At 28.8% G+C, this 23,862-nt stretch overlaps 2 protein-coding genes across 3 annotated transcripts in view; one reads left to right on the top strand and one right to left on the bottom strand.

Annotated features, from left to right (window-relative positions):
- The window catches only part of LOC107447298 (uncharacterized), a 218,563-nt gene that overhangs the window by 39,971 nt on the left and 154,730 nt on the right, over positions 1-23,862 (bottom strand). The gene's annotated exons all lie outside the window — the stretch shown is intronic.
- LOC107450606 (glutamate receptor 4) overlaps positions 1-23,862 on the top strand; it is a 48,393-nt gene that overhangs the window by 6,723 nt on the left and 17,808 nt on the right. For both annotated transcript variants that reach the window (XM_043047533.2, XM_043047532.2), the window contains exons 2-4: positions 15,154-15,352; positions 17,744-17,988; positions 20,073-20,181. In XM_043047533.2, coding sequence (XP_042903467.1) covers positions 15,154-15,352; positions 17,744-17,988; positions 20,073-20,181 — 553 coding nt within the window. The remainder of the gene's footprint in view (positions 1-15,153; positions 15,353-17,743; positions 17,989-20,072; positions 20,182-23,862) is intronic.

The following is a 23,862-nucleotide window of genomic DNA, read 5'->3' as shown; positions in this document are numbered from 1 at the left end:
CCTGTATATATATATATATATATATATATATATATATATATTTACAATTTAAACCTTTGGGAAATGTACTCTTAAGGTTAATAAGGTAAATGAATAGAGGCTTAAAAATGTTTCATTTATTTATTTATTTTTTAATGGACTCAAATTACTGAAAAATATATTTAGACAAAGGCTATTTATAATTTTTTTTGTGAAATTATAAATGAATGACATTTTTTATATCATAGAAACAAATGAACATTATTTTGTCTAAAACAATTTTCTATCTTAAGCCAAGGAGTTATTTTATTAGGTTCTTGGAGAGCCACCCATACGCATTTATTTTACTGTTGGAATTGCAACATTAAAAAAATGACTTAAATAGGATTAAGAGGAGTTACAAAAAACCAAATTGACTGAAATGTTTTTGTTAGAATATATTAAACTTTTAGAGGAAACTCAAACAATTTATAAAGGTATAAATTGTCTCATAAGAGTTCCAGTACTATCAAAGTAAACTTTCATTTTGTCATGCATGATATAAAATTCTTTTGAAATAGGTATAATATTTTTTATTATTGAAAAAATACATTTATTGCTTCATTTAAGAATATTGGGTTACATCCATCGAGTCACAAAAACAATTTTTTAATCAGTTTTTTCAAAATTCCAAAACAAAATTTTAAAAAAGTAGAGAATTGAAGGGAAATGTTTCCAAAAAGTATAGTAACGCTTTATTACAAGTCATTGTGATAAAAGAAGAAAATGCATTTGCAAATTTTAAAAAAAAGGAAACATTTTAAATATTAAAATTGATAGTTTTATATCTAAATTAAAAATAAGTAAAAAAAATATATATTTTTGCTATTTGAAAGACTAAACAAATTTAATACTTCAATATGCTGCTTGTATAATCCATGGAATTCTATGACATGGGGATGAACGAATTCGACTAACAATCTGCAAGACAAACATAAATCGACAAAAACGTTTTATCACTAAATTTTCTATATGCTGGTCAATATTAATTTATTATTAAGGTTTTTAATGTTTTTCAACAGGTGAATTATAATACATTTAAAAAAAAGGAAAGAAAAAAAAGAGAGATACTTTTTGGTTTATTTTTCTTTTAAAGCAGTTTTTCTAACTTTTTAAACCATGGAACTCTCTTTTTTTGTCAACAATGTTGTGTATGAGGAATAAAAATGCAATTTGGCATTAACAATATAATGCAATAACTAATTTAACTATATTTGCGTTTTCACTAACTTGATTTGCATAACACAGAAAAATGTTACTCGCAGTCGCTTTACATGGCTCACGCATTCTTTCTCAGAATTAATGTTTTTTATCTCCCGCTATCTTTATTTCCAATTACGTATTGCACATTCGGCTGCAAAATTAAATTATAGCTTTAATATATAAATTGAATCTGAAATTTGAAAGATAATTGTTTGTAGAAAGATGAAATAAATATGAGAGTAGAAAATATGTGGTTAGATCAGTATAATATCATTTTATATTATGTGTTTCAATGATGAATGAAGAGTTTCCCACTGATAAAAAATTAACTTCATAATCTTCTATAAGAGTTTTTTGATTTGTATTTTCTCATTTTTATTACTTACCTTAATTTCCTTTTTTCTTTACATTTTTCAAGTATTTTTATGTTTAAATATTCTTAGAGCAATTTTTTTTTCATTTTGTGTATTTATTTATTTTCTCTTTTGAACAACAAATATTTTTATTACTTATGCTGAAAAATATCTTTCTATTGCATGATATATACAAATAAATTCGTGGTATTTATAAATTATTTGCGCGAAAATTTAAACGAATTTCCTGCTTAAAATGGATGCATAACTTTAAACAGCATTTTGAAAATTTACTTGGCGTTCGTTTTGCTGGCATACGCTTACCTCCCGAAAAAATATTGACAGTTAATATTTATTATTAGTAACAATATGAAAAAACTGCTACTCATGACATTCATTATGTCGAGTCTATTAATGAAAAAAAAAAGAATATCATTTTTGTGATGTCATGCATTTCTTTCCATAACGTGTAGATAAGACGGATATACAAACAAAATAATGGAATCTTAATTATTTGGTTTAAATAAATGTTTTGAAATAATTTTTTTAATATAGTATTCGTAATAAATTTTCGTATTATAATTCAGACAGGCTCACGGGTTGCTTTTGATTTATTTTCTTAGATTTTTAAAACATTGTTAACAACGACAATGTAGCTCCCAATCACCTTAATATTAAAAACTCTTTTAAATTTTCTAACCTTCTCCCGTGACTCAGATTTTATCAAAAACTTTTTCACCGTAGCATATAGCACTGTAGCGTTTTTTGGAAAGAAAAACAATAAAATTTTTTACTTAAAATTTCATACAGTTATAGAAATAACTAGATAAAACAGCCTTCACTCTATCAGGTATTCTTGGGTGAAAGATAATATTTTTTGAAAAATAATCAAATTTAAAAGGTGTTCATGCTTTATTTCACACATTTACTACGCTATTATAATATGTCATAACGTTAGAAATAAGCTCTCAAAAATCCATTAGTTAACTCCAATTAAAATCTGATGATTCTTATAATTTTTTTATATTAAGGCAAATAATATTATCCACAAGTACATACATGTCGAAAAAGTACACTGTTAAAAATTCCGAGCCACGTGGCACAAAAAATTAGTATTCATTTGCTGGTTACATGGAATGGAGCTCAATTTTACCATATTTCGGTAGTTTTACTAGCTCCAAATATGAGTAGAATTTTTCACCAAATGTTAGTGCCTTGAAGAAACAAGACACCTACTTTCATTCTTTCCTTAAAAAAAAAATTAGAGGAAGGTTGCACCATTATTAGGTGTTTTTAAATAGCTCAAATGCAGTCCAATGTATAGCTTATACCGTAACAAAAACCGTAAGAAGTTATTTTATTACATATCTCTAACCATTTAATACCTCTAACCAAATTTAAAAAGGCAACATAAAGGAAATGAACTTTAATTCATACAAATAAGTCATTTATCTAAATAAGTAAGTAGAAACTTGAAACAACATGCATTGATCGTCTGGATACACCGAGATCGAGTTGTAAAGAAAACATGGCTTCGTAATCAAATATCGTTTAGTTTACAGTCAAAGTTTTGTGTCATTTACTAAATTTTGGTGCAGCCAGTTGCACCGTGGAAATATTTTTCGATCATACTTCTCAATTTATAATGCAACTGAAATAAAATGATCTTTCACATCAATATCTAAGACAAATCGATTGACATTACAACTATTCAATTCACGATGTCATCCAATATAAATATTTTAATTCAGAACTTTGTCTTCAGAAATAAGTTTCCAATATGGAAAATATTTCCGCAACATTTTTATTTCTATATTCTTCAATCTGAATTCTCTCAAGAGACTTTCCTTGATGTATCAGCCATGAAACATTCATGAAAGGTTTTTTATTTCATAAGTGTATTTTCACTTCATGTTTAAAACAATATCTAGAAATAAAAGGTAATCTAAAAAATACAGCTTTTTCGAATACCAAAGCTCTGGTAAATTTACCTCCTAAAGTATTCCCTTTTTATGTTTGAAAATATTTAATAATAGTAACAAGAGAAAGTTTCTTAGAAATCGATTTAAGATTAGAATTTTCGAAAATACTATATTACAGTATAATCTTATAGATATGACTAATGCAGTACAGTAAAAGTAGATGGAAGTTGAAAGCCGGGTAAAATTCGAAAGATAATATTTCTTTTTAAGATAGAATACTTTGAGTAATAAAATGCCATCTTTTCTTCTTCTTTTGTAAGCCTAATATAGGTGGACAAACTTAATAGTATATATATATATATATATATATAACGTCATTGCCGAGTGGAAGGATTAAAACAGGTCTTAGGTCGGGAAGGAGGATACAAAATTTATTTATTACTTATTAGACAATGAATGCAGTCATGAGAAAGTGTAAAAGTGTACTCGAAAAGTTGTGCTCCTTGGTTATATGTTAGGGAAAATCTTGCGAAGTAAAATTCGTAAAATGTCTTAATTTAGGGAAAGAGGGAAATCTTAGTAGTTGCTATTGGTTTATGACATAGATCGAACGCTTCCCACACAGAGCAAAGGGAAAAATGTCCTGCTCTTAATTAAATGCATACTTGAGCCAAAAATAGATTTAAGAACAGGATGTGGCTTTCAAAAGTGTGAGAAAGTATTTCGATTAGAATAATTAATTAGGATAACATAAAAAGATTAAATGAAGCTTTTTATGTTACATCCCCCCTCGCCAAAAATGTTTAATTACAATTCAAAAATTTTAAAAATTACCCATTTGCAAAATCTTCCCTACGGTAGAAGTACAATTAAAATGAAAAAAATCAAATTTGTAATGTTAACAATATATAAAAGTTATATATGAATTATCAAAAATACACATTTGTACTCATGGTAAAATTTTAACACAATTGAAAATCTGTGGTAGCATTATCAGCAAATTTAAAATTTTCAACAGGTTTTTTTTTTTTTTGGCTTAGCAGTTTTTTTAATTTCAAAAGTATTTTGTTTAAAGATTACATTACAGTTTTTTTCACTATAAGAAGTATTCTTCATAATAACACAATTTAAGTTAACTCTTCAATCACGATAAAAGTTATAAGCATTCTTTAAAAATGTTGTAAATAAAACATAAAATACAAAAAACAGTTTTACAGAAAAAATTTCAATCTGAAATTAGACTTGAGTATTGTTTACCTTGTTTGAAAACAGAATAAAATAAAATAAAATAAATGACGCAGTGGTTGTTACTCTGAAGTCCAAGATTTCAGTATTGTCTTCATTTCACTTTATTTATTATTTTCCTTACATATTTATCACTTTAATAGCAAAATATCCGAAAAAAATTTCTTCTTATTTTTTTTTTTATGTCCAAAATTTGCCTTCTGTAACATTTTTTCTTTTCTTTTTCTCTCTTAGTCTTCCATCTACTTTCTATATTTATTTATACTTTTTCTTTATTGGTATTTTTATTGCAATCATTAACCAGGATTTCAGGAAAAATGTGCAAGGACAAATTGCTTTTATAATCAGAAAAGGTGATCAGTCTTCTCAGATTTTTGCATTACAACCCGTTTAACACAATCACTAATTGAAATCCAAAGCAAGCTTTCAAATTTAATTTGGTATTAAGGTAAATCAGTTTTAAAAATTTGACTGACCTAGCTATTTTCCTTATTTTTAATCTGAAGTGCAAGTTTGGTTTATTTGCAAATTACCCTTTTTTTTCATTTATATCTTTCTTTCTTTCTTTGTGGACATATTTCTCCTTTTTCAAAAATTTTAGTTCGGATATTTTTTAAAGTAATTTTTGTGCAGAGGTCTTAATTGGTAATTTAATTTGTCACAATTGTTAGGGAATTCAAGCATTTTCATTTCTATTTTAAACGTGTTTTTGAAGTGAATTTGGTTACGAAATTTTTCAATTCGTGTTCAATCTCTTTCCTATCTGTATGATAGAATTAAAGTTCAGAAATAAAGAAACGATTTGTTTATGGAAATTACTGAGCTGGAATAGAGCTATGAACTAATTACCAACGTTGTACTAAAGCATTAATGTCTGGTTGCACTTCAATTTAAATTCTAACAACAAGTATTTTTATTCATTTTTCCAAACTATTTGTATTAGTTTTAACATTTCTTGATTTAATTTTTGCCACACCGTAATTGCATTCATATATTAAAATTGAATTTCAATAATTATTGCAGTTGCATTACGAAGAGAAAAAAATTTAAATGGCGTTTTCATTTTAACCCTACACACTATAGAAAAACAAAAATATAAATTCAACTAATCAATAAATCATAGAAACTGTAACACATAAAACAATAAATATGAAAATAATTTCTCGAAACATTTTTTATGCCAATCAAAATCATTAATTCACTGAAAATAAAAATTTCCCAAGAAAAAATTTTTTCAACAGTAAATACAATCAATGTATAAAAAATAATTTTTCTATTGGAACATCAAGTATGAGAAAAAATAATTTTTTTAAATAATAATCAATAAAAATTCAAGAAATTGTTTTATGCGAATTTTAAAAAAAATTAACACAAAAGGATACATGAAAAAGTTCGAATTAGTCCAAGAAGATATTTTGAAAACCGCTACATCAGAGATGAAACTTGATAGGAAAAAAAAAATTTGTTTCTTTGATTCCAAAACACATTTAGAAAATCACAACATCAGATGAAAGTTGTTTTAGTTAAGAGGAATCATAAATTAACACCGTGAGTGATGGAGAAATTGAAGCTTATTTTTCTTTGAGTTCTGTGTAGGAGGGAGGGAATGTCGAATATCTAAGGAGACCATCGTAAACCATTCCGGGGTGTGAAAACAATTCATCGACGATAAAATCCAGCTCAGCACTTAAAAGTGGAAAAATCAACGCTTTCTCAAAGGGATAGGGTTTCAATAAAAACATTTTAATTATCAGGAGTTCGATGCAGTTTTTCTTTTGAGTCCAAGGAAGGAAATTGAAGCTCAGCTTTCTAGTAGTCTCAGGAACGTAGACAAAATATGCAGCATAGACATAAGGAAAACCGATGATCGTTTAGTTCCACTGTAAGTAGGTATCATTTATAATAACAAAAAGTTTGAAGAGTTTATTTTTTGTAGAAGATACTGGGTGAATTATTAATTGCCATTAGTTGTAGAAGAATTTGACTGCTTATTTACCAGCTGTCCATTTGAATAAATGATTTGAAGTTATTCCATATTTTTGAAGTACCCTCTTCCGAAGTTGATTTATTTAATTTCAAATGAGATATTAAATATCTTTAATGTACCGTACGTACCCGTACCCTGTTTCCGACCGTTTAATCCTGGCGACTTATAACGTCGTTGCCGAGTGGAAGGATTAAAGCAGGTCTTAGGTCGGGAAGGAGGGTACAAAATTTATTTATTACTTATTAGACAATGCAGTCATGAGAAAGTGTAAAAGTGTACACGAAAAGTTGTGCTCCTTGGTTATATATTAGGGAAAATCTTGCAAAGTAAAATCCGTAAAATGTCTTAATTTAGGGAAAGAGGGAAATCTTAGTAGTTGCTATTGGTTTATGAAATAGATCGAACGCTTCCCACACAGAGCAAAGGGAAGAATGTCCTGCTCTTAATTAAATGCATACTTGAGCCAAAAATAGATTNTATATATATATATATAAAGGATTTTAATGAAAGCAAAATTATTTATTTAGATCATTCTTTGTTGAGTGGCTAGCGAAAAATGTTGTTAACTCCATCGACAATCAGTCTTTCTGGTAGAGAAAATCCTGCAAAAAATCAGAAAATGTCTCCATTCAGGGAAAAGAAGGAAATCTTAGAAATTGTTATTGGTTTATGAAATAGGTCGAGTGGTTCCCACAAAGATTAAAGGGAAGAATGTCTTTACTAAATTTATGCATACTTGAGCCAAAAATAGATTTAAGAACAGGATGTGGCTTTTTAAAAGTATGAGAAAGTGTTTCGATTTGAATAATTAATTAGGATTAAGTTTTATAGTTTGTAATATCAGGGCTACATCCCTGATATCATTGCTGTATTTAGCGCAAATAATCCAGTCGTGAACCAAAATACTTGTTCAATAGCTTTATTGAAAGTTAGGCTGTTGGTGGTAGCAGTTAGCACCCATTCTCCACACAGAAAGGGGGTGGACAGCACTCTCGGACATTTCCGACAGAGTTTATCAGGATCGCATCATGTTGAAAAGACACGCAAAAACGATTGTTCCTGCATTAAATATTAACAGAAAAGGAGGTAAAAAGGCTCAAGTCGTGTATACCTCGTAACTCAACGCATCATTGATAATCATTTAATACTTCCTAATATGGAAGTGAAAGAGGGAAAGATTTTAAAATAAACTCCGCCTTTGAAATATAAATCTACTAGAAATTCATTGGTATGTTTTCAGCCTTGAAGTCCCAAAATAGAATATTTCTACACCTATTCTTTACCTCTCTCTCTCTCTCTCTCTCAGTGAGAGAGAGAGAGAGAGAGATAAATACAAAATGGACGAAAAGAAAAAAAAGACAAAAGTCTTATTTTGTAATCTGACAATCTCATTGCGAAAATAATTTAAATCATTCTTGAAAGTTTTCCCGTACAGGTAAGTTCATTTCAATTCGCTACTCGCTTTAGAGATTTCGTTTTTTATTTACATTTTATTTTCTGTTTCTGACGTAACTTTTATTACTTAATGTGTTCTATTCTATTTTGCTTTTAAAAAATGTTTTTTTCTCCTCGCATTATTGTATTAATATATTTTGCTTTGGCTATGTAGATACAATATTAGAAAGCACTTCTTCTTGCGGATATAATCGTGTGAGCTAATGAAGAGATTATAACTTTTTTCCCAATTTTTATAAATTTAAAAAAAAAATTTATAGTCTTTTTCTTTTTATATTATTCTGTAATTTTTTCTATGTTTTCTCTACTTTTTAAACAAAAAGTATTTAAAAAATTATTAATAAAATAGAGGCGTTTTTCTTAGTGTCACTCTCTGTCTATTCCTGGATGGACATCGACCATGAACCAGTATATTTATTTTAACATTCTGGGTGATTAGGTGTTGCGTTTCAATCAACATAATTATTATACAGGGTGGTCCCGAATTCATGGTACAAACTTCAATGGTAGGTACAGGACATTGTAACAATGATTTATTGTATAGGAATGTATAGTCGCAAGTGACGTGGTGAGGCGTAAACTGGAGAAATAACGGCCGAAAGGAAAAACAAAGATTTTATTGAAAGCGTTGTTGACAAGTGTCATGTTTACAGTAAGTGTTCAAAATTGCGTCCACCAGAATCGATACATGCTTGACAACGTCGGTGGAGCCATTGGCGTACACGTTCAAAGATGCCTGGTATTTCACGCACACCTGCAGCAGCTACAGATATGCGAGCGACGAGATCCTCATCTGAGTCAACTGGAGTCTCATAAACAAGATGCTTTAGATGTCCCCATAAAAAGTAATCGAGGCTCGATAAATCGGGAGATCGGGGTGGCCAAGGGATTGGTTCACCACGCCCAATCCATCGAGCACCAAACTGCACACTACTGCCCTCTACCGGCAATGATACCAACCGATCACTCCATTTCTCTTTCCTTTTCTTTCCCCTGTTTACGCCTCACCGCGTCACTTGCGACTATACATTCCTATACAATAAATCATTGTTACAATGTCCTGTACCTACCATTAAAGTTTGTACCATGAATTCGGGACCACCCTGTATATGTACTGTTGATATCCCTATTTATTAAGATAAAAACTGAAAAGTTTAATCGATTGGTAAATTGTGTAACTGATTTTATGAGCACCCATTCTCTCAATTACATCTTGATTAGCGTTCAAAAAAATAACTGATTTGAAAATCAGTTACCCCCTAGAAAATCAGTTGGTATTGCGGGCTAACGGCAAAATAAGCATCACCACACAATGGTAGATTTGCTAACAGACACCGGATTTAAAAAAACAAAAACAAATTAAATTTTATTTAATCATCTTAATCAACGAATCCGAGAGACACAAAATCGACGTGTTCCTCAATAAAAATGATTGAAAATCTAGCAAATTAAATCCGTAAAATGTTTCGTTTCAGAGAATAAAGAAAATCTTAATAATTATAATTGATATGTTACCGGCAAAGTATGAAATCAAATCCGGCATTATATATAATGCCTAGAAGTAGCCGGCAAAGTATAAAATGATTTATATTTCACACATTGCCTAGGCATTCTACATTATGCCGGCTGCTATTAAGGCAGGGTGTGAAATAAACGTCCTGATGAGGTTAGTATGTAAATGATGTGTAAATGACGTGTTACTGTGAATGACCGAAATCGGTGGCTGTTGACTTTCAACGCTGAATGTTGACAATCACATAGTCGCTTTGGTGAATGTCCGAAATATTCATTACATCCGTATTGATATTAATTTATTGGCGGATATAATTACATTTATTTGCCATTTTAATACTTACCGACGACAAACTAGAAGAAAAATCAGTGTTTGGAGTATAGGGCAAATATATACCGGGGAATGATACTTGACCTTAAAAAAATATCAGTGTAGGGTATACCGGGCAAATGCATAATGGGCTGTGGCACTGAACCTTTAAAAAACATCAGTGCAGGATATACCGGGCAAATATGAACCGGGCAATGGCACTTGACCTTAAAAAAGCATAAGTGTAGGATATACAGGGCAATGGCACTTTAGGGTATACCGGGCGAATGTATACCGGGCAGTGGCACTTAACTAGACCTAGTATATATTTCGAAAATTTACCAAAGGTCTAGTCATACTAGGTCTAGTTAAGTGCCATTGCCCGGTATACATTTGCCCGGTATATCCTACACTGATGTTTTTTAAGGTCAAGTGCCACTGCCTGGCCTCCATTTGCACGGTATACCTTACACTGATGTTTTTTTAAGGTCAAGTACCATTGCCCAGTATACATTTGCCCGGTATACCCTACACTGATGTTTCTTCCAATCTATCGTCAGTAAGTATTAAATATCGAATAAGTGTAATTATATCCACGAATAAATTGATATCAAATCGGATGTAATAAATATTTCGGACATTCACCAAAGCGACTATGTGATTGTCAACATTCACCGGTGAAAGTCAGCAGCCACCGATTTCGGTCATTCACAGTAACATGCACATTATTTACATAATAACCTTTTCAGGACGTTTATTTCATACTTCACCTAAATAGCATCCGGCATTATATAGAATGTCTAGGATTTATATACAATGCCTAGCGATAGGATGTAATACTTCTCATATTTCATACTTTACCTAAACACGTCAGGTATTATGCATAATGACGGCGTTTCATACTTTGCCGGTAACAGATATATTAAATAGATCGAGGGAACAAAATTTTCTCACAGTTCGTTAGGGGAAAAACGTTAAAAAGTTAATTAATGCATTACTTTTAGATTAAAAGTGTGTGAATATTAAAGTGTGAGTATGAATATTAAAGTGTGAGGAAGCGTGTTTAATTCAGAATATTAAATAAGTAAGAATATTTAGACAAAGGAATAACAAAAAAAGATCAGTTAAAGCCTTTTATGTAACATATATCTATCTGTATATATATATATATAAACTCATGTTTGTGAAAATTGCAACACCATGAAGGACTTATGCGAGTGAGCTGAAATTTTCAGGAAATGCAAAGTAGAGCATGATATGCAAATGATTAGAATTTCAGATCCGTAGCGCATGCGCATGCTGAGCAGCGCCCTCTGAACGGCTGATGGATCCGAATAAATAGACGCCTGCCGCGAGGCGTGTATGGTTATCGGTGGTAATCTGATTGTGGTAAACGTTAGCTTAGTCGTTACTTATGTCTCTTCGACGAAAGAGAGCTAGTTTTCAACAACTTACGGAGTTTGAACGGGGGAGAACCATCTGCCTTCGGGAAGCTGGATTATCTTCTCGCGCAGATGCCGCTCGTGTGCAGCATAACAGCAGCACAGTGATGCGTGTTTCGAAGCAGTGAACGAACGAGTGTCAGACAACTCGGAAATCCGGGAGTGGACCCCGAAATGTCACGTGAGCTCGCGACGATAGACACCTGGTTCGCATGGCGCTGACTGACCGTACGGCCCCCACTAGACAACTGGCAGCACAGAGGTCAATAGCTACAGGTGTTTCAGTGTGTGCTTCATCAATTCATAGACATCTGATGCAGCATGGACTGCGCGCAAGGGACTCCTTTATACAGTATACCCCTCACGCTAAAAAAACGCCGCCTGCGGCTGCAATGGGCCAACCAGCATAGGGACTGGCGTGCTGATTGGCAGCGTGTCGTGTTTTCTGATGAATCCCGCTTTAATTTGTAGTACCATGATGGTACTACATTTACCATGTAGTACCATTCGTGTCAGACGCTATGCCGGTGAACGCCACCTTCCGGAGTTCGTTATCGAACACCACAGTGGACGTACACCCGGAGTTATGGTCTGGGGTGCCATAGCATATCATGAACGATCTCAATTGCTACGAATTGTGGGTAATCTGAACAGCAACCGGTACATCAGTGAAGTTCTACAGCCCCAAGCTGTTCCCTTCATTCAAGCCGTGCCAGGCGCTGTATTTCAACAGGACAATACCCGCCCTCATATTGCTAGTTCTGTTCAATCCTTCCTTGCATCGCGGCAGGTACAGCTTCTTCTTTGGCCTGCGTATTCCCCGGGTATGTCACCGATTGAACATGTGTCAGATATCATTGGTCGGTGTCTCACTCGTGATCCTCGTCCTGTTGCTTCTACAGACGAACTTTGGGTACGCATATAAACAATATGGAACGCTCTTCCTCAGGCAGACATTCAAAATTTGTTTGACTCCATGTCACGTCGTGTAGCAGCACTTATTGCGGCTCGTGGTGGTTACACAAAATACAGATTTTGATCTCTTGTTATTGTTTGTTTGCTTTGAAAGTTTTATAATTTATTTGTACTACTACTAGTCAGCTGTGTATTAAATTTCATTTAATTATGACGATTCCTTCATGGTGTTGCAATTTTCACAAACATGAGTTTATNATATATATCATTAATAGTTTTCATTAATAGTTTTCTATTTTGTATTATATAGCAATAAAGAAAACAAAGGAAATAAAAATAAAAATATGACCACTGAAGCCGACGTCTTCAGGGGGTACCGGCCTCGGAAGCCGTAAACCAAAACCTTTTCTATTGAGAGAGAGGCAAAATTAAATGCTAAAAGTAACTCTCTCAGTACCCCGAAGGTTTTGTATAAGTCCAGGAAAAAATATATGAAATACATAAAGCTAATTCAAAAATAAAATTCAAACAAAAACAATAAAAACTCACATTAAACCGGTCAAACAGCGATTTCACAAGCAAACTAAATGCAAAGAAAACACTTAAAACAAAAGAAAACAACGCCCTCTATTAAAATGCGCATATTGAAAAAAAGAAGTAAAAGAGAAGATTACGTAACACATATAATACTTAACCGGAACTTAAATTGCGCCCTGTTAAAAGAAATAAAAATCCAGTATTCTTCATACATTTTCTTAATCAAAAAATTAACATTACGAAAGTTAAAAGGAAAATCATTATTACTCAAATTATTCAAAAAATTATTTACAGTCTCCTGAAAACTTTCAACTTTATTTCAAATATTTTTAATCCAAACCAATTGTGAAAAAACTAAATTTTTAAACATTTTATTATGCAGATTAGTATTAAAGTTTCAGAAAAAATAACTTTAAATTTAAAAGCTTTCCTTTTATCAAAAACACCAATTTTGATTATTTTATCAAGAATATCAATTTTAAAATCTAAATATTCAACAATAAGCAATTCTCATTAGTTTTCTTCAAAACCAAATCTTTAGGATAAATACTATAAATAAAATTAAAATTATCACAATTAAACAAAATCAAATCATCAATATATGAGTATCTAAAAGCTTTAAATTCATTGTACTAAAAAAATTTAGCTTCAAAAAAATTCAAAAAAATATTAGCAAAAGCACCGGAAAATGAATTACCTTGTGGAATTCCAATAATTCGTTTATAAAGATCTAAACCATTAAAAAGAACATTCTCAAAAAGATTAAACCTACATAAATCCAACCAATAAGACTTATCAATTTTCTTATTAAATAAATACTTATCAAAAATTTTGATACAAATTTCATTAATCTGTTCATAAAGTATTAATGCTAGAAATATCATTATTATTATTATAATCCAAAACTTCGACATAACAATATTTTTCTCTTTTTTAATTTTAAGTAAAATAATTTTTAGAAAATTAAAACATTTTTTACTAATATCAGAATTGTAACAATTAGTACCACACGCAATAAACCTAAATTTAACCGGACTTTTATGAAATTTAACAATAGGAAATAAATATGGAAATGTAATCCTATTTAAACTAAATTTCAATTTTTTTCTAAATGCAATAATTCGTCTTTCAATAACTTTCTTATCTTCTTTTAATTTTAAATAAGTATTATTTGCGTTATATTCTCCAATAATCAATTTTTAAATTTTTTTTACACATAATACAAAAATTATTTGATGCTTTATCAACAACAGTAGCAATAAATTTATCTTTAAGAATTTTAGTATTTCTAGACAAATCATAATCAATAATAGTACCACTGGGATATGAACTAAAACTGGTATAAATAAATTAAATTTAACTTTTTCAATAATTTTAGCTTTCCACTCTGAAAAACCCTCAACGGGCCAATGATATTTTCTGGAAACTTTTGCTATAAAAAAATCAAGATCCTTTTTGATGGATATAATAAAATCTTAATTTTTCATTTTAAATCGTGTCCTAAATTTTGAACATTTACTTAAAATATTAATTAAATTTTGATCACCACCAATCTCCAAATTTCCCGTAATAATATGTCATAATCATTATCAATATATTGAGAAAAATTCTTATCATTACAATAACAATCAAATTTAGAAATACAATTTAAATTTCTACTTAAAAATTTATAATTACATGCCTTTTTTTTAAGCGTAGAAGAATATTTGTAAGCTGCTGATGCCTTAATTTAATTTAAAGGAAAAAATTCAGAAAGACCATGTATAACCAGCGGCAACTTAGCAATTTAAAATTTTCTACCATGAAAATTAATCGTACAAAAAACCTTTTTAACATTAGAACCCTTATTAAAGAGTAAATCAGTTTTACTAACGCCAATTTTTAATTTAATCAAATCCAAAACAATAAATTTAATAAGTTCAGTATCAAATTTAATTTTAGAACCAAAATTAATAAGGAAATTTTTAAGAACTTTATTTTTAATACCAAAAATATATTTTCTAATATTAAAAATATTATTCAAATTAACAGGTAAGTTACAAATATTCGAAAAATCATCAAAATCAATAACTTTGCCATTACCTTTTCCACTACCTCTTTTATTCCTTCCAGTCACGCTTCCCTACCCCACATTGAGACAACAAAGTATAACTTGAGGGGGGAATTATTAGATATATTTCAAGCTCATAAGTTAACAAATAAGTTAGCAATGTTTATTTAAATTGAATGTTTTATCCTTTCCTTCTTTTTACAGATCAATAGGCGGCCGAATAGTTGGAAGTGTTTGGTGGTTTTTCACTTTGATAATTATTTCCTCGTATACTGCAAATTTAGCTGCTTTTTTAACCGTTGAGAGAATGGTAACACCAATTAATTCTGCGGATGATCTAGCCAAGCAAACAGAAGTAGAATATGGCACTCTTAGATACTCTTCAACTCAAGAATTTTTTAAGGTTAATATACATTTGTGCATTCTGCTATTATTTTAGATTTCTTTAGTTAGACATAAACTATCTGGCTTTCATATATATTTTTTCTCTATCAATAGTAGTAAGGATGCTATTTTTGAAATTTAGAGTTTTGAAAAATAAGTACTCAAATTTATTTTAAAAAATAGCACTTATTGTTGTGAAATAAAGTTTTTTATCTTTTGGATATGAAATGTAATTAGCAATATGAAAACTATTTTATTCCATAAATCACAAATACTAATAATTAACATACGTAAGAAGAAAAATAAAAAAAAGTAATCTAAAGGGCATCGTATCGAAGAATTATGTAAGGTGTCGAAAAATGAAATATATAAATAAATGAAAAAAACATTATTGTATAAAGTGTCCTTACTTTTATAAGGTATTCTTTAATTTCATTATTACTTAATTCATACATTCGATATAGCTTAAACAGTTTTAATGTAAGGCAATAATTATCTTGACTCATACATTAACTATTTGAGAGATCAAAATGCTTTTTCTCCAATTTGTTTTACTAATTTCAATCATTTTGGGAAGAAGTAAGGGGCATTTTGTTGAAGGGAACATGGAGGAAAAGTAGTTGGTTAGTTTGGAATTTTATGTTTAGCAATTAGAATGTAAAAAATCTTTTGCAAAGAATTATTTTTGCAACTTATTTCTTATTTATTTCTTTTGAATAAAAATTATTAAGAAAATGTGGCGTAAAAGTATAGTTTTAAAATTTTTTATTCACTTTGAGTTTTAAGTGGATTTTTTTCTCTTTTTTTTGAGGTTTTACAAAACACCCATATAACACTAGCCATAAAAATTAAATATAACGTAAAACTATTGAAATATTAATAAGTTAAATATTTTTCCAGCTACATAATCGATATAGACATCAATCTCTAAATATATGTTATGCTAATAAATATCAAAAATGAAATTAGACATTTTCCATGAAACGCATACCCGTTGTCTTTACGAAAGAAACTTATAAGCTTTTCGCACATTGAAATTCACAGTTTGAATAAACAAAATTCAATCTAAAATTTTGGTTTTTTTCGTTTAAGCTATTATTTCTCTTTAAGCCATTGCAAATAAAAAATTTGAAAATTGAAAATTTTGCTCCTTAACATTTAAATTTTTTTCTAGGGAGACAAAAGATCTAAAATAAAGGTTAAATAGTTGTTATTATAATTATAAAAAAAATCTACTAGTGTTGTTATATTATTCTATTTCTATTATAATTATTGTTATTAATTATATTATTATTAATTATATTGTTATCATTTATAATGAAGAAACTCCAATAAACACCAAACAAACTGTTAAACATTTTAATTGAGAGTGGAATTTTCAATTTTATTGATTTCTCTTGTACAATAAAACATCAAGCAGTCTGAACGTATCCAATATATTAATTTGATATCGGCAGAAACTAGTTTATTCCACTCCCATTGATGTCTACAAGCATCATAGGAAGCAGTTTGTAGTAATCATGAGCAATAGCATACCGCACATTTGGCATTTTTATCATCAGCTTATTGTTACTTTTATCTTTCATCCTATTAACCTCTTTCATTGGGCGATAGAATAAATATTATTCTTATCAGTTTTGTCCTCAAAGTGACTGTTCTCATATTTATTGCATTTTTATCATCAGCTTATTGTTACTTTTATCTTTCATCCTATTAACCTCTTTCATTGGACGATAGAATAAATATTATTCTTATCAGTTTTGTCCTCAAAGTCTCATAAATGATAGACTAAAAGTTGGCATAAAGACAAAACTCAAAGTGGCCATATATTTGGATGCCATAAGAAATAAAAATATTATATTTACTTCATTCCTTTTACTGAGGATTTTGAAATTGATTTAACTTATTGATAACATTACCATAAGTATCTGCCCCAGCTGACACTTTACCCAGCTGAGCTGCTTCAGAATCCAATATTACTTCTGAGATTTTCAAAAAAGATCTCGAACTATCGCCTTTATTATGGCCATCTCTAGACGACAGGCACTTTAACAACAGAAATCATGTGCGCCACAAAAACATCCCATTTTACTGTAATATTTCAGAATAACATATCGGTAAGATTTCTTTGAAAGAATGGAAAAATATTTGAGTCTTAATTTGGTATAAGATGTTATACCCTTTTTGTGTTAGTGGTTGCATGTACTTATACACTGGGCTACATACTTTTATTAGTACGTTTTTGTTAGTAAAAATACTAATAATAATATATCTCAATTTAGAACATCTTTTTTTAAGAAAATTTTATATAAATTTATAGAAAAATAACAAATAATCTAGCAATTAAAAGTTTAAAAATTTTATCTAGAAAATTTTTAGCATTATATAGTATGGAAATTTAAACTTTCAGAAATCTAAGATAACTGTGTATGCCCGAATGTGGGAATTTATGAACTCAAGAAAACATGTATTTGTACCTTCTTATGAAGAAGGAATTAGAAGGGTTCGAGAATCAAAAGGTAAATATGCTTTTCTAATGGAATCAACAAAAAACGACTACATTAATGAAAGACAACCATGTGATACTATGAAAGTTGGACGCAATCTAGATGCCAAAGGCTATGGAGTAGCCACACCTTTGGGGTCAAACCTCAGGTAAATCAATCTTATAGTTTGCACATGCATTCAATTGCTGTTAATTTTTTATCAGTATTATTATCAGTATTAAATTAATTTAAAATTTTATTGCAAGCTATATATATATATATATTCAGTTTTTTTATGACAGTAATTTGATGATGATTACTAATTACTTAAATTGAGATAATTTTAAAAATTGAGGATTAATTTTATTTGCAACCAGTTTCTTAAGCCCGTAATTATTTTATATTTTGTACACGATAAACAATCAAAGGAAGGTTGCAGGGTTTCTTAAATGAAAAAAAATTCCTAAAGGTGGTATTAAGGCACGTTATAAACTATTAACTGTAATTGATATACTTGAAAAATATTTTTAACTAAACCATTCGTGGTAGAAACAATCGGGTGTATAAATTTTTTTACTCATTTTTAAACTAATTTTCATGCTAATTTTTGAGTTGACATTTTCTAAAAATTTTTTAAACTGCGTAGTTTTTTTTCAAAAAAAAGCAATAAATAATTTTGCAAAATAACATTACTTTTCGCACTTGATGGCGGTGGATTGTAAAGGATTTGAAAAAATAAGATTCAAGTTATTTCTAATTTTTCTTTCACTTTTTATTGAGAACTTATTATTAGAAAAAATTATTGGTTATTAAAATATTGATTATTAGGAAAAAAAATTGTGAAGTTCATTAGTAATAATGTAACATATTTTTTCAGAACTTTGGCAATATTTTATACTATTGATTCATTATTAATTTACAGTTTGAGCAAATGTAACGTTATAGAATTAAGTTCCAATATCAGTGAAAAGTCTCAAATACGACTTTACGATTTTTCCTATTTCTTTTGAATAATTATGAAAGTAAAAACTTGAATTTGTCAACATACGCATATTGACAAAATTCTTATAATAGGCATTGACATCTAATAATAATGACTGTCCTCGAAAACTTACATTGCAAAAGTTTTAAATCTATTTAAAATACGTTCTCTACCTTTTTAGAATCAATTTAGATGACATTGTAATGACATTATTCTTGGAAAGAATAATGTCAGCAGTATTTATTAACTGTTATAGAGCACCTAATGGTTATAATTATATCTAATTTTTTTTTTTCAAATTTATATTTTCATTTCATAAAAATTAATTTTTTCAATTTTATAATACAAAACATTTATAAGCAATATAGATAGCTTAAATTTGACACTGTTCTATTTTATGATTTTTGAAATACATCATCTTAATGTATATGAAAAATAAGTTTAGAAAAAAGATACACTTAAAGTACCTACATCACTTAAAGTATCTGTATTATTTTAAGTATCTGTATTTTTAGCATCTAAAGACATAAAAATCATTCAAATTTTCTGAGACTCTAATATAAAGCCTTATTTATGGCTCAGGTTAACACTTATTTATGATTCGAACACTTATATCAGTTTCGAAATTATTTATGGTTCCAGTTAACACTTAATTAAAACCTTAAAACATGTGCGAGATGTGTACCCAAATTATGCTTCTACGCTGAATCGAGTTTCCTAAGACTGTAGGTTCAATATGTCATATCTTAATTTAATAAATCACATTTTGCATAACTTTTCAAAGGTAGATTGTAATCCTAATCTGAAAAAACAAAACAAAAAAAAACAGAGCATTTGGAGAAATTTTTGACTTAGATCCCCTACAGGTTAGCCCCAAAGGGGGATCCCCTTTACGATCCCCTCAGGGGCTTTGTGAGTTGAAAATATTAAATAAGAATTCCATTAAAAATATACGAAAGTATGAATCAATTTGATTTTTAAAATATAAATTGTAAGTCGTATTACAAAATTCACTCAAGCAATAGCAATGTTTCGGTTTCATTAATATTTTTTTTAAATAAAATATGTAAAATAATAATCTCTTAATGTAAAATATAATCACATATGTAAAAATAATATATGTAAATATGTAAAAATCTTTTAATAAAATATATAAAATAATGGTATACAAAAGTATACCATTATTTTACATATTTTATTATATAATTGCGATGATTTTATAATCATATGATCACAAATAATAAATTTATAACTTTTATAATAATTATTAGGGACCAATTAAATTTAGCTGTATTGTCTCTAAAAGAGAAAGGTGATTTAGCTAGACTTGAAAACAAATGGTGGTATGATCGAAGCGAATGTAGAAATGGTGATACAAAAGTAAGTATCTATTTTGTTTTTGAAAAAAATGTTTTAAAGAAAAATATGCTTACGTTATATAAATTCATAAGTTTTAAAATAATATTACATAAGACTTTTCTCCAATGTAAAGCGTTTAATATTTTATAGGAATAAGATAGGTCCTGAGGAATATTTAGTAAGAGGGTAGTTAGTTTCGAAGGCTTTAAGGTTTCATAAAATCTCCTAAATCAATTTCGAATTTTAAATTATAAACTTACGTTAATTCCGCAATTACAAAAATAAGAATTAAGTAAAAAATGAGTTGAAGTAAAAGGAAATCTGAAATATGTACCAATTAATTAAAAAAAATATGTACCAATGAAATACGTAACAATTAATATGCACGCAAAACTCGGTAATTTATACCTATTTTGGCGTTTTATACACCTCAAGAGTTTCATTTTAGGTTTCTGTATACGAAACAAGAAACATTTTATTAAAAAAAAAATTAATTATCCCATTCTTGCTTTAAATTTTAGCACAATTTGGACATTTTCAAGTTTTTGATTCAGAATTTTTTATTTTTTCCAATCACAATTTTATTATAAAACTACTAGCCCCTTAAGATATACATATATATATANTATATATATATATATCGTCCGCAATTAGGGCTATGCATATGCATATAAGATGTTTAAAGTAGCATGTATATTTAATACTTTCTAATTAATATCAGCTTACTTCTTCTTACAAATAAACCCAAATCTAACCTGAATAGATAATTCTCCAATTAAATATATGGTTGGAGAAAGACATTTAAAGGACTTCGTTTAATCCAGAGGTTAAATTTTCAATAAATCCGAAAATAACGAGTAGCAGCAATCAAACAGGAGAATATCTATGACACATAGTTTGACATTTGAACGTTATTTTAAAGACCATGAATGCTATTTTCTGTTTAAAATAATTGATTTTTAAATGCTTTATATATAATAAGCGTATTAAGAAATTGATAGCAAAATAAAATTTTTCGGTCAGTAAAATTCGGACGTGTTTTTGTATTTTAACAGAATTTATCTTGGCTTAACTTTGGGCAAAACTTTAGTTTGGAGGATGAATTTCTCTTACATAGCACCAACTCTTTTCTTGATACTTCCTTATTTTTAAATATTTAACTTTATTGACTATTATTATAAGTGAAACACGTGTTGAAATAGTCTTGAAGACAGTATATGGGTTATTCTCACGAAATATGACAATTTACAGTCCCTTGCTCCAAGATTCAATGCTATGCTACTAAAAGAACTTTTTTAAAAAAAAAATTAATAAATAGCATTGCTGTTAGCATTTTAAAGGACTTGGCATTAGCATTGACTGTTTTGTATATTCAAGAAATTCAGTTAAATTTCAAAATGTCATTTTCCAGATATGTCGCAAACAATAATAACTAGCTTCAAAACTTCCCATTAATTATTCAATATCTAATTTTCTTATCTCAACCGTTGTAAGCATTTCTAGAATATACGCAGAGGGTATTATTTACAAAAACTTTGTTGAAAATAATTTTTTTTGTCAATTATTTGTTTGTCACACGAAATCCTGCCAATTTTCTGACTACTTTTGTTTAGTGATTTATAACCAAAATCGATAGCGCCAGCAATCAATATCTTATGTTAATAGATTGCTTAGAGTATCATTCTATCTGAACATGTCTTATTGCATGAATAAAGAACCAACTTTCTGGTTCAAAATCTATTTCAAATAATTTTTCAAGGTGAGTAGGTTTTTATGTTGTCATTTTCCTGTCTTCCTGAAATAATTAATAACAGAAACTACATAGATTTATCTGAGTTATTTCAAGAAATCCTGTTGTTTTCAGCCGAATGTAAACGCCTTAGATCAAAATGATGATAAATTAAAGTAAAGTTAAATGCTAAAAAAGGGCAAATTTGTCATTATCGTGACTGTCATTTTCCTGGCTTATGAATCACTGGGCATAAACGTGTAACCAAAAAATTTTATAAACAGTATATAGTAAAAAGGGAAAGCAAATATTAACCTAATACCATGTTTATGCAAGATTGTAATATGCTTGAATGCAATCAAAGTTATTTATTTATTTAATGATTGATTATTTACCACAATTTTACTCTGTACGTATCAGCAGCAAAAACATTTTTGATTCTTTCTACAGTGGATGAAAGAATTAATTTAAGTAATTCATGGTCCATCAAACACAAAGGTTTAAATTGAGTTGCTTACTATTAAGCTTAAAATCACTGTTTTTTAAACTTCTAAGTTAATATTTCATTTTCCTGGCATTCAAAATTTAATGAACTTCTATTTTATTTCATTTTCTTGAGCAAATGTCAATAAACTACATCGCTGTCTGTAAGATATTACTAAATGTAATCAAATAAATATACAGAAAAAAATTTAGATTATTTTGAAGACTTTAAATTTGAAGAAATTTTTTTCCCGAATTGTCATGCTTCTAGAGAATTACCCATATATTTTTTTCATTTCTTTCTTACTTTTTATTTGTAAATATATTAGCTCAACAGTGAAATTGAGCAATCAATTAAAACGTGTGGTTTGCGCACGAGTTTAGGGGGAGATTTCTGAATTCGGACCGTTGTTTAATTAGAACTGCGTATATATAAAATAACTAGACTAAGGTATTGAAAATGAATGCCAGTTGCGTGAACTGTGAGTAATTAATTTTATTCTATTGTGATATTCTACTCGATTACATCTCTAAAATGAAATTATTTATTTGGTTTATTAATTGAAATTATTCATATCAGTTATCGATTCAATCATGGAAACAAAATATGTAGAATATAAATGACATATTCTTAAGAATTTTAAATTATATTTGTACATTCTAACAATTGGAAAACTAATGTGTTTGGATGTAATATAACTTATTGATAATATGCTATACTTAATATTATATTAGATATCTAATAATGTCTTCATCTTTTTATCAACTACTTATTATTTGAAGAAATTCTTTAAGAATGTTTTATTTGAGAACTTGGTAACAATCTTCATTCAATATAGCCAAAAATATCCCATTTTGAAAGCTCAGATATTAAAAGTTGAATTTAACCGAAAATCGCAGAACATATATAAAACTATGTCCTTCAAGACGATACACTTTTAGAAATATCATTCATAAAAGTGATGTTTGAAAAGTATATTTCGATTTTATGTTTAAAACTCCTTTTGAGAGAGGGATTTCGAGCATTCCTATATGCTTATAATTAAGAAATTGTGCATATAACTAGGCTCTGTATATATATATATATATATATACAGTGGTGGTCAAAAGTGTGGACACTTTTTGAAAGTTTCATGTTTTTCAAATTTGTGTGCTTGTAGAATATATTAATTTTCACTTAAATACAAACGTTTATATATCAAATTGAAGGTAATGTAATGTAGAATTTAAGAAGAAATACAGTATTACAATATCTGTATTAAGAAAAAAGTTATGCAATTAATAGTAAGATCTATCTTAGATTTGCATTTTTTTAAAAGTGATACTTACACAATCGATACTTAGTAGGATAACCTTTAATTTTTAAGACAGCTTCACAGCGTTTTTTCATCGAGTGAACGAGTGCTTGGAGTTCATCTTTCGTAATCACATGGTGCCAAGAATCAATTATAGCTTCAATAAGTTGTCTTTTATTGGATGGACGTTTTTTT

Source organism: Parasteatoda tepidariorum, chromosome 4, assembly GCF_043381705.1.
Source record: "Parasteatoda tepidariorum isolate YZ-2023 chromosome 4, CAS_Ptep_4.0, whole genome shotgun sequence".
In the NCBI taxonomy this organism is placed as follows: domain Eukaryota; kingdom Metazoa; phylum Arthropoda; class Arachnida; order Araneae; family Theridiidae; genus Parasteatoda; species Parasteatoda tepidariorum.
Note: the sequence above shows the minus strand (reverse complement) of the source record. Positions and strands in the feature narration are given on the sequence as shown.